The sequence below is a fragment of the Rhea pennata genome, chromosome 2 (genome assembly GCF_028389875.1).
Source record: "Rhea pennata isolate bPtePen1 chromosome 2, bPtePen1.pri, whole genome shotgun sequence".
Lineage (NCBI taxonomy): Eukaryota > Metazoa > Chordata > Aves > Rheiformes > Rheidae > Rhea > Rhea pennata.
The window spans coordinates 43,242,723-43,257,083 of NC_084664.1; the positions used below are offsets into that span (position 1 = coordinate 43,242,723).

The following is a 14,361-nucleotide window of genomic DNA, read 5'->3' on the forward strand; positions in this document are numbered from 1 at the left end:
TCCAACGCAAACAGAGCCCAGTAGAGAATGGACTAAATTGGATACAAGTGAGCTGGCTAAACAATCTTTATTGCCTGTCAGTTTAACCCTTTCAATCTAATATATCCTCCTTCAGAAATCTTGAGTCCCAGCACCTGGAGTTCAGAGATTCAATAGTCTCTGAAATACCATCTTTGTGGTTGACAGAATATCAAAGAATATCAAAGGCTGATAAACCAACTTGCTCAGACTTATTCAGGGTCTTAACAATGTTCTCTGTTTAACAATGCTGGCACGTTTAAAAGACCAAGCAGAAGGCTGATTCACATTCTCTTACAGCAGACATCAAGGTCCAGTTGCACTAAATTTTCCTCAGTTTTTCAAAGTATGTAATTTCATGCTTTTGATAAGTTTTTAAGTATGTCATTGTCATCAAAGTATACATTTAAGCCAGTATTAATTTGATTTTAGCATTTAGGAGAAAATATTCTTAGAAAGGCAGGTAAACCATTAAAATATACCGTTTATGCCAGTGCCATGACAGTATAACCAGAAATGGATTGTTTTTCTAGAAAAAAAGAGAATGAAGCCACCAACTGTGAAAGACTCCAAGGTTGAGGAACTTTGGTAATTAACAGCATACCAAAGTTCTCCAAACTTCTATAGTCACAAAAAACATTTTCATAACACTACACAAAACTATCTAGATAATTGTTCTAATGTTTGCACAGCTAAAAGTAGTACAACTTTCTGATAAATTTAATGCTTGAGCAATTACGAACCATTTAAATAAAATATATTCAATTTTTACATTCATTTCTACGAGTATACCTTAGTTTTAACAGCAGTGTCTTTCATTTTTATTCACAAAAGTCATTTAGTGACTTTCAGTCACTAAAATGAACTCACATTTCATTTTAGTTACACTCTCAAGAAAAGTTAATTACTTAAAAAAAAAAACAAATTCACATGTAGAAGTACCAATTTTATGGAACTAATCTAACCTGCATACCCTACATCCCTTCACATTTGAATGTTAAATGATTCATTGTATAAAATACTGAAATGTGTTCAATTTTAAGTTTATAATTACAGCAAAGAAAAGGAAAAAGTTGAGATAACTTCTATACCTGCTTAAAGCTGTGTTTGTATTCTTTGCAAGCAGTTTCAACCGTAAACTTTGTACTGAATATGTTACAAAGTTTTGCACCATAGCCATTACGGCCACCTGGAAAAACAACATACAGTAAGTTTTTTAAAGCAGAAATTATATTTACCACACCTAGAAAATATGCAAATAAAGTAAAATGTTCCTATATAAGACAAAAGTGGAGCCACATGTCAACAGCTATGAAAAGATGCCAGAGGTACAGTCTCACAGGACTGGAGATCTGGGGCAAATGTTGCTGTCTGAAAAATAAGCACTTTGCTCTTCCACCACCCTGGCCAGGATGCTCCCGCTGCTCCCCTACGTTGAGACCTAGCAGTCCTGTGCTGCAAGGCAAGCAACATCAACACCTTCACCCAGTGGAAAATGAGTACATGAACAGACCCAATTAACTCAGTGACCACACACTTGCTAGCTCTAATAGAAGGTAAGCAGAGGGAGTAGGAGTTCAGAGAGAAGGAATTAAGTCACCCCTTCTTGGCACCAACTCACAGTTACGTCATATTAATTGACTGAAATCATACTTTAGTTTATTTCTCAAGGAATTCAAAAGGAAGTTTAATATACTACATTCACCTTAAAATAAAATCAAATAATTCCTGTGTGTCTTAAAAGAAATTATTGAAGTCATCATTTGGTGGAAAAAATATATGGGGGCTAGGATAAAACAGAACAAACTTTCATTCATAATCTAAATCAAGGTTACCTTGCCTTTAGGTAAATAAAACATAGACTAATTTATTAAAATAATTTTTCTTTCAATTTTGATAGGGTAAACTTTCTAACGCTTGCAGATAGTATAATTACCATGGAACTTTTACAGGTAGTAAATAAGGAATTCTGACATGACATTAGAGATGCAAATATAAAGTTCTCTCTAAACAATGCCACATATAAACAAAAAAGAAACAAAATAGATTTTTTTTCTCATGATCACTTTACCCTAACATAGAACTTGGTAAGGGTGACTAAGTGATCACACATTACAAAAAGAGTAGAAAAATTAAAAAGGGAAAGTATACTGAAAAACAGACAACTGATTAATTGAATGAATAGAACATGATAAATAGTCTTGCCTGTAACTTTTTTCTCATCGTCATCATAGTTGCTGGATGTTAGCAGCTGCCCAAAGATTAAAGCAGGAACATACACTTTTTCTACTTTGTGTTCCACAACTGGTATACCTTTCCCATTATTCCATATACTGACAATGTTTGATTCTCTGAAATCAGCAAAGAAAGGCATTAAGTTAAATATTGTATTCTTGAAAATAGACTCTTGCATACGTTTTAGAGGTTTAAATAATTGCACACATTATAATAAAAGACTGCACTTTTACAATATTTGTAGTTCTATAAATTTTAATTATCAAAAAACCATCTTGTTTTTCTTCATGTCTTAGAAGAAGCAGTATAATTGCCCATGTATGACAATATTTCATACCATAAAAATAACCTTCAAAAATCTGTGTTTGAAGAGCTTCCACTATCAACATGATCTGCCACCGAATCCTGAAGTTTTGTTATACTGTTGTATTATTCCTAAGTTAGAGAAGTAGCTTTTGTAGGTTTCATGGAAGTCCACTGAGACACAGCCAAGCTATAATCTGTTTAGAATGGTCATTTCCTATTTATTATAGTCATTGTAACTTCTTTTACCCATCAGTGCCAAAATTCCTCTTCAAAACATTTATTATTCAGTAACATTTCACTGAAACGGCACTACTATGGCACCCAATCTCCATGTCTTTAACTACAGTATTTCTCATTCGGAACTAACTCTTCTTCAAGGAATCCATTTGGAAAAAACAGTAGTAAAGAGATATTTGCAATCTGCCGTTTCAGTGTGTTTTATCTGACTAGTTCAAACATAATTTCATCCTGATGCTGAAGGAATTAATGTAGAAGCTCAAGAGGTATAAAGTTGCATTACAGAATTAAGGGTTGGTAATTATGATTTATGCATAACCTGGCTGGATACAGTTATGTACTGCCAAGCTTTCATCTCATCATGAATTTTAAAATCTTCAGGTTCTAAGTTTTATTCAATTATTCCATCAAACATTAATAAGTGGTTTAGGAGAACAAATTATTATAAATTCAAAATGGTAGTAATTACTGTTAATTATTTTAATTTATCCTGTCATCTCAAAATATGAAGCCAATGGAAACAATTCCAAAAAGATTATTTCATTCTAAATAATTTCATTTACTATTTTATTTTTACAAAGATCTGAACTACAATAGCCTGTACAGAGAGAGTAAACTAAAACATGCTTTTACTTACGGATCAATGGATATTTTAATGCAAGTCATATTCTTGTCCCTCTGCTTATTGTCTGCAGCATTTACTATGAAATAAAATAACACATTTTAACACTTTCTAGGAGGAAAAATTAATTACTTGATCTATAAATCTGATTATTTACATATTTCACCACAATTTACAATGGTCAAGGTGTTTTTTAATCAGGTTGCTTTTTGTATATTTACTATCTTGTTACTGAAGTCAGTAAATATAACCTCCAAGAAGGAGGTTTTCAACCTCCTTATGACTACTGATTCTATTTCTAGCAGTTACATGACATTAAAAATAAACATAGAAGCTTATTTTGTAAGCCTGTTCCCATAACTGTTCTTAGCATATTAAAAACTTCATTCCTCTGTTGCTCTGTGCTGCATTTCTTCGCATATTTATTACACATATTACCCTTTTGCCCCTTGTGAAATACTATTTTCTGGTTTATGTTGGAATAGTATATTTTTACAGAGTAGGAAAAATCTGAACTTATCAGTTCTTACCGGCTGCAATTATCATTACTACTTATAATTCCTATTATAGTAGCACCAAATCTAGAACCCTATCAACACAGGCACTGTGCTCACACACATCAAAAAACTGGTTTTATTAATTTTAACTGATAACAATTATTTATGCCAGCATTGTTAAAATTTATCAATTTTTGTTTTAGAATAGTCCTATTCCACAATGCTTTAGATCGAACAATATTTTTATAGTAAATGACTGCTTCCTTGTATGCATTTAGACACAGTAGGAGTAAAACAATACCATAATAGAAACCCATTGTACTCAAAAAAGACCATAGACATAAACACATACAAAAAAAAAAAAAAAAAAAAAGAGAGAGAGAAAAGGAAAAAAAAAGAAACTACGCATCATTAGATATGTTTACTCATCATTCTGCCAGTGAAAACCAATCCTGAAGAACTTACATCAATTAAGTTTTTGGATTGCAGATTCTCTCTAATAATCCCTGGATGCTCACAACCACTTATACTTTACACAATTTACGATCAAAAGTAGGATAAGTAGAATTTAATATTTGAAAAGAATTTAATTAAACTGTACTCACATGTATATTAATTACAAACAATAGAAATCAAAATGTGATTCTAGTCATTAACCATGAAAACACTTTACAATCATTTTCAGCATTTGCCTCATCACCTCAAACCACTAAAGGACCTGAAGAGAAACCCAGTAAAGATAAAATACCTTAATATCTATATTTTAATATCTTAAAATAAATTAACATTCAGTGGAAAAGATCTCAACTGAAGATCAGATATTTCAAGGTGTTTTTACTAAAACCATTAAGTGCAGTTCCATTCCAAAGTATGCACAGCTAAACTTTCCACTTTTCATAATGTTATTACCCTGGCCTCAAGTTCTCAAGCCATGCTCTGCAAAGCAATTGCTGGTGCTACATAAAGAAGCAATCAACTGTACAGAACTATGATAATGATATGACAATGATCTTCCTTTTCAACGGGACAAGATGGAAGTGGCTCCCTCCTGTGAAAAGCCTTTAAATTCTGAGGCAGCACACAAAAAAAGAAGTGATGAAAGATTATTTCTCAAATTTATCAACAAGTAAAAAAAAATATTCCTTCTCTTCCACCTAACTTGACAATAAAGATGTAGTCTTTGCTGTCTCTAAGAATGCAATGCTATAAAGCACAGTTTTAGAGGTATGGATCCCACTGAAGGTCATGACAAAACTTTTGTTGACCTCAACAGACCATAATTTAGTTTAAGATGTAATTCTGCCAATAACATCATAAAGAATTTCGAATGAATTCATAAACAATGAAGATTTAATGTCAATTAAAAAATTAATGACAATTAAACCAACATATGAGTATAGTAGACAGCACACTGTTCGTAAGTTTCTAGTGCTGGTTAGCCTTCAGTCTCTGCCTGTCACCAAGAGAGTGTCATAAGCTAGCAAGCTGTAGTAACTCAGGTATACTTTAAGATAGAATTTTCTAAAAAACATTTGTTTGTGTCTTTGTGATCAGGCTTTTAAATGGCAGTATGATACTTACTTATTTTACAACCATCTGAAGTCTATAAATGAACTGTGTAACAATCACCATCACAACCACTCTCATTCTGCACAGAAGGAAGTAGTTTTAATGATTCATGAAGTTACGATGATTTAAGTCAACACTGAGACACCTTCTCCTTCATATTATTAAGCAACCACCGATAGAACGTTTTTCTTTCAAATGTGATTTAAAACTGAGGTCCTGATCAACCCTGCAGATTAAAAATCTCGTAACAATGTTGAGAATAAAGAATAATCTGATGTTTAATAACAATTTCTTATACTTTCCTGCAGGTTAAATTGAACGCACTCTTCCTTCTTCTATATTGCTCTATAGTGCTGGCACACACACAATTTATAGTTTACTGCATTTTAGTGGATCTCTAAGTCTGTGATTTAAACCTAAATACACATAATGTGCTTTGAGAGCTTCTGGAATAATGTGTACTCCATAACTCTGCAACAATGTTATTGTTAAAAATACTTAAAATACTTACCAAGGATTTCATCAAAGATCTTATATAAGCCTGGGACAAAGGTAACTTCTCTGCAATTCATTCCTACATCTTCATCGTAAACCCACATTAACTATACGTAAACAAAATAAAATAAAAATATTTATTGTTTTGGTCCAAAAAGGAAATGTTTATACTTCAATAACTTGGAATACTTAACACTTCAGTAAGCAGAATTAAGATTTTTAACTTCATCCCTCTATCACAAATTTTAGCTGATACAAAAGTAACTAGCCAACCTTTCCAAAAAGGAATAAGAGCAAATGCTTTTATTAATACACATTCAGGATTTTTAACTCTTTCATCACCATTTTATCAGCTTTATATCTAGATTCTCTTAAACTCTGATAGTTATTCACATCTCCCTTTACAATGTTATAAGGACAGTCTTTCCTCCTCTAAGAACATTGTCATTTAGCAACTAGATTAGAATTTTCCCTACAGAAACCACCCTCAACTAAAACTAGAAGCAGGAAATGTAAACCAAGGTAAGCAGTGCTACAAGGTTCCTGGCCTATGATACAATCCCTAACGAAAAAATGGGATCTAATACAGAATTTGGGTGACTTACAAAGGTGGCTTACATGTCCTTCTTGTTTTCTGATAGCTACACAAAAACATGCTACATATATTCTTCTTATTGATAAGTCTGTTTTATATGTATATTATGAACTGCACCTTACCACCACCTACTATGGCACAGAGAAATGAAATCAGTTTTCGTCTAATCCCCATAGATGCAATGCAATTCGGTTTTCAAAGGATTACCAGCAATAAGGAATATTTTTTTCAGTCTTGTACAAAATCAAATTTCTACTTGAAAGCAATGTCAATATGAAAAATAACAAAACAGAAATATAAATCCTGTAGATCATTTCAAAATGATATACATGCTAAATATACACACTGAAAAACTGTTAATCTTCTATTTATGTAAAATGGTGTAGATTTTAGGTTTCATTAACAGAACAAGTAATTCTAGTTAATGATAAAATGGAGATTGATAGCAAGTCTGTGTGTTCCACAGGAATCTCCACATTAGCTATGCAGATCTGACTCAAATTGTAATAATTTATCCCAACAACAGTGTCTACTGCTGAGCAGAATAGTAATACCAGTATCTAAATACAGTATCTAGCGTTTATCTTAATTTCTTAATCAAACTTATTTCCTGCTCTTTTCCTTTGATTTTAGTCCCCGATACATTTTTCATGGCAAATGGTTCTACTGGAATTCAGCCATCTGACTGTGAGATCACAGAACTTAAGATCTCAGAAAAACAATGCTGCTGCTGCCTTGACCTTCTTTCCCTAGCTTTCCTGTATGATACCACTACTACAATTTTTCCTTTTCCAGGCAGCTCATAGATATAACCAAACTAGTAAATCAAGGATTGAGATTTATCTAGATACACTAATAGATGCACTATTCCAGATGCTTCCACAGTACTGGAGTATATTTAATGCTGATTTAATTCACTTGTATCCCACACAAACCATAGCTGCAATCTATACATAGAAATGTAAATACAAGTAATTAACTGCAGAATAAACAGTGAGACATATCCTGATTGCCCTATATGTCCACTATTTTATTATTCATACTACAATAAAAGAAAAAATATCAGAATCAGAAACCAGAACAAGTTGTAGGAAATAAAAAACCTCTCCACTGTGCTCTCTCCCACTTTCACAATTAGTATTTATTTTGGAAATAAATGTTAAGACCTCTCAAAGGAGACACCTAAGGGAAGGAAATAATTTTTGTAGTACCTCACAAAAGAATCTGATGAAAAATTCAGTTTTTAAAATGTATCATATAAGACACAATTAATTTAACAGTCAAATATGTTTTCTCACGGTCCACTTCATTCAACCACTGATACTGGTTGACCTCTCAAGCATATAAAAAAGATTCTATCTGAGTGGAATCCTATCAATAAAATTAAGGGATGCACCAAAATGTAACTCTGTGTTTCTCATCCTGTACTAGTCACTAAGGATTCAGAGCTCATCTTGGGACCTAATTGTAAGTTGCTCCCATGTCCAAACCCACCAATTTAGAAGTATCAGAAGTAACAGATTATGAAACTTGTCTTCATAAAAGTCCTCAACAGCCTTTCTTTCCTTCTTCACTAGCTTGTTCACAGTATGAAGTTCAGTGAAAAGGTTGAGCTATCTGTAACAGCTGCAAGGTCTGGCTGCTTTCCTTCTCACTTTCCCCACTCCTAGCAACTTGGTCTTGCACTCTTCCAAACTAGGTAGGCGGGGGGAGGGAGGGTGTTGTAGAGACAGGGTAGACAACAAAACACAAGTTGGGTTGGGGGGCCTCCAACAGGCGCATGCAGCTGGGGATGTGCGTTTGGGACGTGGCTATGGGGGACCCCTGTACAACCTTCCTGGGAAACCTGAAGGCATTACCACCTCTTTGAAATGCCTGTACAGCAATGCACGCAGCATGGGGAACAAACAGGAGAAGCTGGAGATCTGTGTGTGGTCGCAGGGCCATGATCTCATGGCAGTTACAGAGACATGGTGGGATAGCTCACACGACTGGAACACTGTCATGGATGGCTATGTGCTTTTTAGGAAAGACAGGCCAGGAAGGCGAGGTGGTGGAGTTGCTCTTTATGTGAGAGAGCAACTGGAATGCATCGAGCTCTGCCTGGGGTTGGAGGAGGAGGAGGCACTTGAAAGCTTATGGGTAAAGATCAAAGGGCAGGCTAACATGGGGGACACTGTTGTGGGTGTCTACTACAGGCCACCTGACCAGGAAGAGAAAGTTGATAAGGCCTCCTACAGACAGTGGGAAGTAGCCTCACGATCACAGGCTCTGGTTCTCATGGCAGACTTCAACCACCCTGACATCTGCTGGAAGGACTACACAGCAAGGCACAAACAGTCCAGGAGGCTCCTGCAATGCACTGATGATAACTTCTTGTCACAAATGGTGGAGGAGCCTACGAGGAAAGGTGTCCTGCTGAATCTTGTCCTTACCAACAGAGAGGGACTGGTTAGAGATGTGAAGGCTCGGGGTAGCCTTGGCTGCAGTGACCACGAGATGGTAGAGTTCATGATCCTGCAGGAAAGAAGTAAGGCAACAAGCAGGATTGCAACCCTGGACTTCAGGAGAGTGGACTTCAGGCTCTTCAGAGACCTAATTGGTGGAATCTCATGGGTTAAGGCCCTAGAAGGAAATGGAGTCCAGGAGAACTGGCTTATATTCAAGCATCACTTCCTCCAAGCTCAAGAGTGGTGCATCCTTATGAGTAAGAAGTGCAGCAAAAGGGGCAGGAGACCTGGATGGGTGAGCAAGGAGCTCTTGGCCAAGTCCAGAGAGAAGAAGAAAATACACAGATTGTGGAAGAGGGGACAGGCTACTTGGGAGAATTGTAGGAATGCAGTCGGAGTATGTAGAGATGCTGCGAGGAAGGCTAAGGCCCAGTTGGAATTGAGTCTGGCAAGGGATGTCAAGGACAACAGGAAGGGCTTCTTCACATACATCAGCAGCAAGAGGAGGACTAGGGAAAATGTGGGCCCCCTACTGAATGGGGTAGGGGCCCTGGTGACAAGGGATACAGAGAAGGCAGAATTACTGAATGCCTTCTTGGCTTCAGTCTTCACTGCTAAGGGCAGCCCCTAGGAATCCCAGAGCCTGGACGTGAGGGAGAAAGTCTGGAGAAGGGAAGACTTTCCTTTGGTTGAGGAGGATAGGATTAGAGACCTTCTGGGCAGGCTAGACATCCACAAATCCATGGGCCCAGTTGAGATGCACCCACGGGTACTGAGGGAGCTGGCGGGTGTTGTTGCCAGGCCGCTCTCCAACATCTTTGAAAGGTCCTGGAGAACTGGAGAGGTGCCTGAGGGCTGGAAGAAAGCCAGTGTCACTCCAGTCTTCAAGAAGGGCAAGAAGGAGGACCCAGGCAACTATAGGCCAGTCAGCCTCACCTCCATCCCTGGAAAGGTGATGGGACAGCTCATTCTGGATGTCATCTCCAGACATATGAAGAAGGTGATCAGCAGTAGCCAGCATGGATTCACCAAGGGGAAATCCTGCTTAACCAATCTGATAGCCTTCTAGGATGGAATGACTGGCTGGGTAGATGAGGGCAGAGCAGTGGATGTTGTGTACCTTGACTTCAGCAAGGCTTCTGACACTGTCTCCCATAACATCCTCCTGGGCAAGCTCAGGAAGTGTGTGTTAGATGAGTGGACAGTGAGGTGGATTGAGAACTGGCTGAAAGGCAGAGCTCAGAGGGTTGTCATCAGTGGCGTGGAGTCTAGTCGGAGGCCTGTGGCTATTGGCACCCCCCAGGGCTCAGTACTGGGTCCCGTCCTGTTCAACTTCTTCATCAGTGACCTGGATGAGGGGATGGAGTGCCTCCTCAGCAAGTTTGCTGATGATACTAAGCTGGGAGGAGTGGCTGATACACCAGGGGGCTGTGCTGCCATTCAGGGAGACCTGGACAGGCTGGAGAGTTGGGCAGAGAGGAACCTCCTGAGGTTCAACAAGGGCAAGTGCAGAGTCCTCCACCTAGGGAGAAATAACCTTAGGCACCAGTACAAGCTGGGGGCTGACCTGCTAGAAAGCAGCTCTGCAGAGAAGGACCTGGGAGTGCTGCTGGATGACAAGTTGACCATGAGCCAGCAAAATGTGCCCTTGTGGCCAAGAAGGCCAATGGTATCCTGGGGTGCATTAGGAAGAGTGTTGGTAGCAGGTCGATGGAGGTGATCCTGCCCCTCTACTCAGCCCTGGGGAGGCCTCATCTCTAGTACTGTGTCCAGTTCTGGGCTCCCCACTACAAGAGAGACATGGAGCTACTGGAGAGAGTCCAGCGTAGGGCTACAAAGACGACCAGAGGGCTGGAGCACCTGCCCTATGAGGAACGGCTGCGAGAGCTGGGCCTCTTCAGCCTGGGGAGGAGAAGAATGAGGGGGGATCTTATCAATGTGTATAAGTACCTGAAGGGAGGGTGTCAAGGGGACAGGGACAAACTCTTTTCAGTTGTCCCGTGTGACAGGACAAGAGGCAATGGGCAGAAATTGAAGCACAGGAAGTTCCGCCTGACTGTGAGGGGGAATTTCTTCACTGTAAAAGTGATGGAGCACTGGAACAGGCTGCCCAGAGAGGCTGTGGAGTCTCCTTCTCTGGAGATATTCAAGGCCCGACTGGATGCAACCCTGTATAACATGCTCTAGGTGACCCTGCTGAGCAGGGAGGTTGGACTAGATGATCTCCACAGGTCCTTTACAATCTTACTGATTCTATGATTCTATGATTCTCTGTCTCAGTGGAGCAGCCCTGCTGCTCATCTATCCCTTGACTCATGAGTCAATTCAGCTCACAAAAAACAACAAAAAAATTCTTTTTCCCTACTGGATTTAACTTGCAGATGGCAATCAGCTCAATAAGGAATTAAATAGGTTGTCATTTCAAGGCACAACTCTTAAGCCATGTCACTAAATAAAGACTCACTTCCAGCTTTATTTCTTTAGCAACCTTCTCTCCATTTCAGTTTTCCCTCTGCTGTCTTGAATACTCTTATTATCCTATTTAACAACACTACTGTCACCTTAAAAACAAAACTTCATCCCTAACAGGCATGACTTTCATTGAGCATAACTGCTTTTATGTTTCATCCTCTTTTATCTGTCACTCTCATCTGTTCACATTTTAGCTCTTTAAATAGGCCTCTTTAGGAGACAAAACTTTCCTATTTGCTTTTTTTATAATGCTTAGCAACAAAGGGACTCAGATCTCAGCACAGCCCCTGAGCACAGCATAGCTATAACATTACCCTTTTTTAAACAAAAGCAGGTGCCTGTTGTAGTAATTCAATGAACAATAATGCTACTACTGGGGTTAGGGAGAGGGTTAAGTTTCACCCAAACTCATCTTCAAATGCATTACAGTAATAGGGTATGGTTATCTCATTACAGATAATCAGCAAATTCATTTGAATCAAAAACTGAGGTATGCTTTTTCAAAAAATCGCTTCCATTTATATTAAGAGACCCTAAATTACTTAAGTCAACTAGTTAGTTGCCTTCATTCCACCACCAAATATTTTTGTGGACCTGATGCAGGAGTACGTCTTGAAGCAACAAATTGAGTAACAATGGTAAAAGCATCAGAGGCTATAAGTACAGCAACATCATTCCTGAAAATCAGCGTTTACACAACGAGTTCAGAACCTTCAGGATAGTTTTTCCCCTAGAATTGGTTTTTACATTATTTTTAGAATCAGCACTGGTAGCAGGAATATTCAAGGAACAGTCACATGGTCAGATGTCCAAATCCCAGATTACACTTCATTAAACAAAATATTTTTAAAAAATACATGAACAGAACCAACTAGAAAATTAATCTTAGTTTATATTCTCATACCTCATCACTTCAGATTTCTCTTTATCAAAAATACATCCTATGTTGGAATTCCTCATGAGAAAGAGCTTCCACTGAAGTGAGTCTTTTCAGTCATGAAGTAAAATAAAGTTTTCAATATATGAAGTATGTACAAATCCCTAGTGGTGCACATACGGCAGTTGAAAAATTACTGGTTGTATTCAAATACAGGACTACCTGTGACTGACTATTTCAACAGCACAGACAAAAGAACACTAAATTTCTGCTATATCTTTAGAGTCAAACAGCTTATGGCTAGATGAGAGAGACAGCTTTTTTTTTTTTCAAGAGTACGTAAGACCTGAAATCCTACATTTTAATTAAGGCACTCTGACTTAAATCTTTAAAATAATTTTATATTCTTGGGAATCATCCTCTCTCTTCCATCTTCCTCACCCACTTTCAACCATCACAACTTTCCAGGGTTAGATGTAATTCAAATTCCATGAATAAAAAAGTAACAACAGATACCTGTGGATGTAGCTGGACCAAGACCCAACAAATCTGATTCTGCCTCTGATCTCGTGCATGAACTCAAATAATTTTGTCTTGTCTTTCTCCCTCTACGCCCTTTTGTTTGCCTTGTCTACTTAAAAGAGCTGAAATAAGGAGCATTTCTGAGGGTGTGTTTCTACAGTGCCTTCTACAATATGGTCTTCATTTCAGAGAGGCTACCACAATAAAAATAAACAAATTTGGGATATTAAAAACAACTTGTATTCTTTGTTAAGATGTACTTTGCTAAGTCTGATGGGAGCCTTGTTTAATACTGTTCTAAGCCAAGTCATTTCATTCCCATATCTCTTCTATGGATCCCAGAAGAAAACAAGCTACATTTTAAGCACCAAGAACTATTTTCAGTGAATCACACTTGTTCACTTAATTTTTTTTATAACACAATAGGAGCTGTCAAAAACAAAATGACTGCAAAAGCTGGAAGCTCTACCCATCTTTATATTTGTGGTGAAACTTTTAACAATATCAGGCTGCACCTTGCTGGACACAAAGGGAAAACTGCTGTCTTCTCTTTGTGGAGCTTATCTTTCTTTTAACACTGGATATAGCAAGAGTTAGGGGCCTTTAATCTTGGGAAAGTCTCTGGAGGCCTGAATGATTCAAGATCCTCTAAAATTATACAGTTTAATCTTTTATAAAGACATTCTTAAAAATTCATCATGGATTAGAACTATAGACAGTATCTCCCAATTGAAATAAAAGCTGTTCTCCTAAGTTAACAATCTATTTGAACAACAGGTTCCTTTATAATGAGGGTACATATATTAGAAAGAGGCAAAACCTTTGAATATTCGTCTTTCTAACCCTTTTCTTCACCTTCCAAAGAATACACCAGCTAGAAACTGGGAAGTATGTAAGGATAAATGAGTGCAATGCCTAGAAGCAGAGGCATTTTTGAAAAGAATCTAGCAGTGTGACAATGTAGGGAATTAAAACATGTATGATTTTCTCCTCCATGGAAAGATCTGAATGCTCGAGCAGTCTGCAAGCAGCTTCAGAGGAGCATGCAAAGTAGTAGGAGCCTGGTTTCCAAAATATATAGTCAGGATAAGCTTACACATGCTGAAATTAATTCTAAAAACGCAAATGTCTGCTAGGAAGACAGCTGTTACATGGCCAACCTAGACTACCATCACCCACAGAAAGGGGGTAAAAGCTGCTACTATTATTTTGGATCTCCTCAGACTGACTTATTTCACTAAAGTTCCCCTTCCAATCTGATTGCTGCTCTCATATGAGGAGAGGAGAAGTAGAGGTTTGGCAAAAATTACAGCTGAACCCAGAAAGACTTCCATAATGAAAATCCATTACTTTCTCCTTGGAAACAGATTCGAAAATTGTAGATATTGATGTTCAAAACAATTTGCAACATGACTAAAACGGCTGAATAAAGGGTCAGCAGGAGGCTAAAGTTTTTTGTCTTCTAT

The 14,361-nt window shown here is 37.8% G+C and overlaps 1 protein-coding gene across 2 annotated transcripts in view; it reads right to left on the reverse strand.

Moving 5' to 3' along the window:
- TOP2B (DNA topoisomerase II beta) overlaps positions 1-14,361 on the reverse strand; it is a 79,317-nt gene that overhangs the window by 43,150 nt on the left and 21,806 nt on the right. For both annotated transcript variants that reach the window (XM_062569330.1, XM_062569329.1), the window contains exons 3-6: positions 5,996-6,086; positions 3,434-3,497; positions 2,224-2,369; positions 1,110-1,207 (exon numbers count right to left, since the gene is read on the reverse strand). In XM_062569330.1, the coding sequence (XP_062425314.1) occupies positions 1,110-1,207; positions 2,224-2,369; positions 3,434-3,497; positions 5,996-6,086 (399 nt within the window). The remainder of the gene's footprint in view (positions 1-1,109; positions 1,208-2,223; positions 2,370-3,433; positions 3,498-5,995; positions 6,087-14,361) is intronic.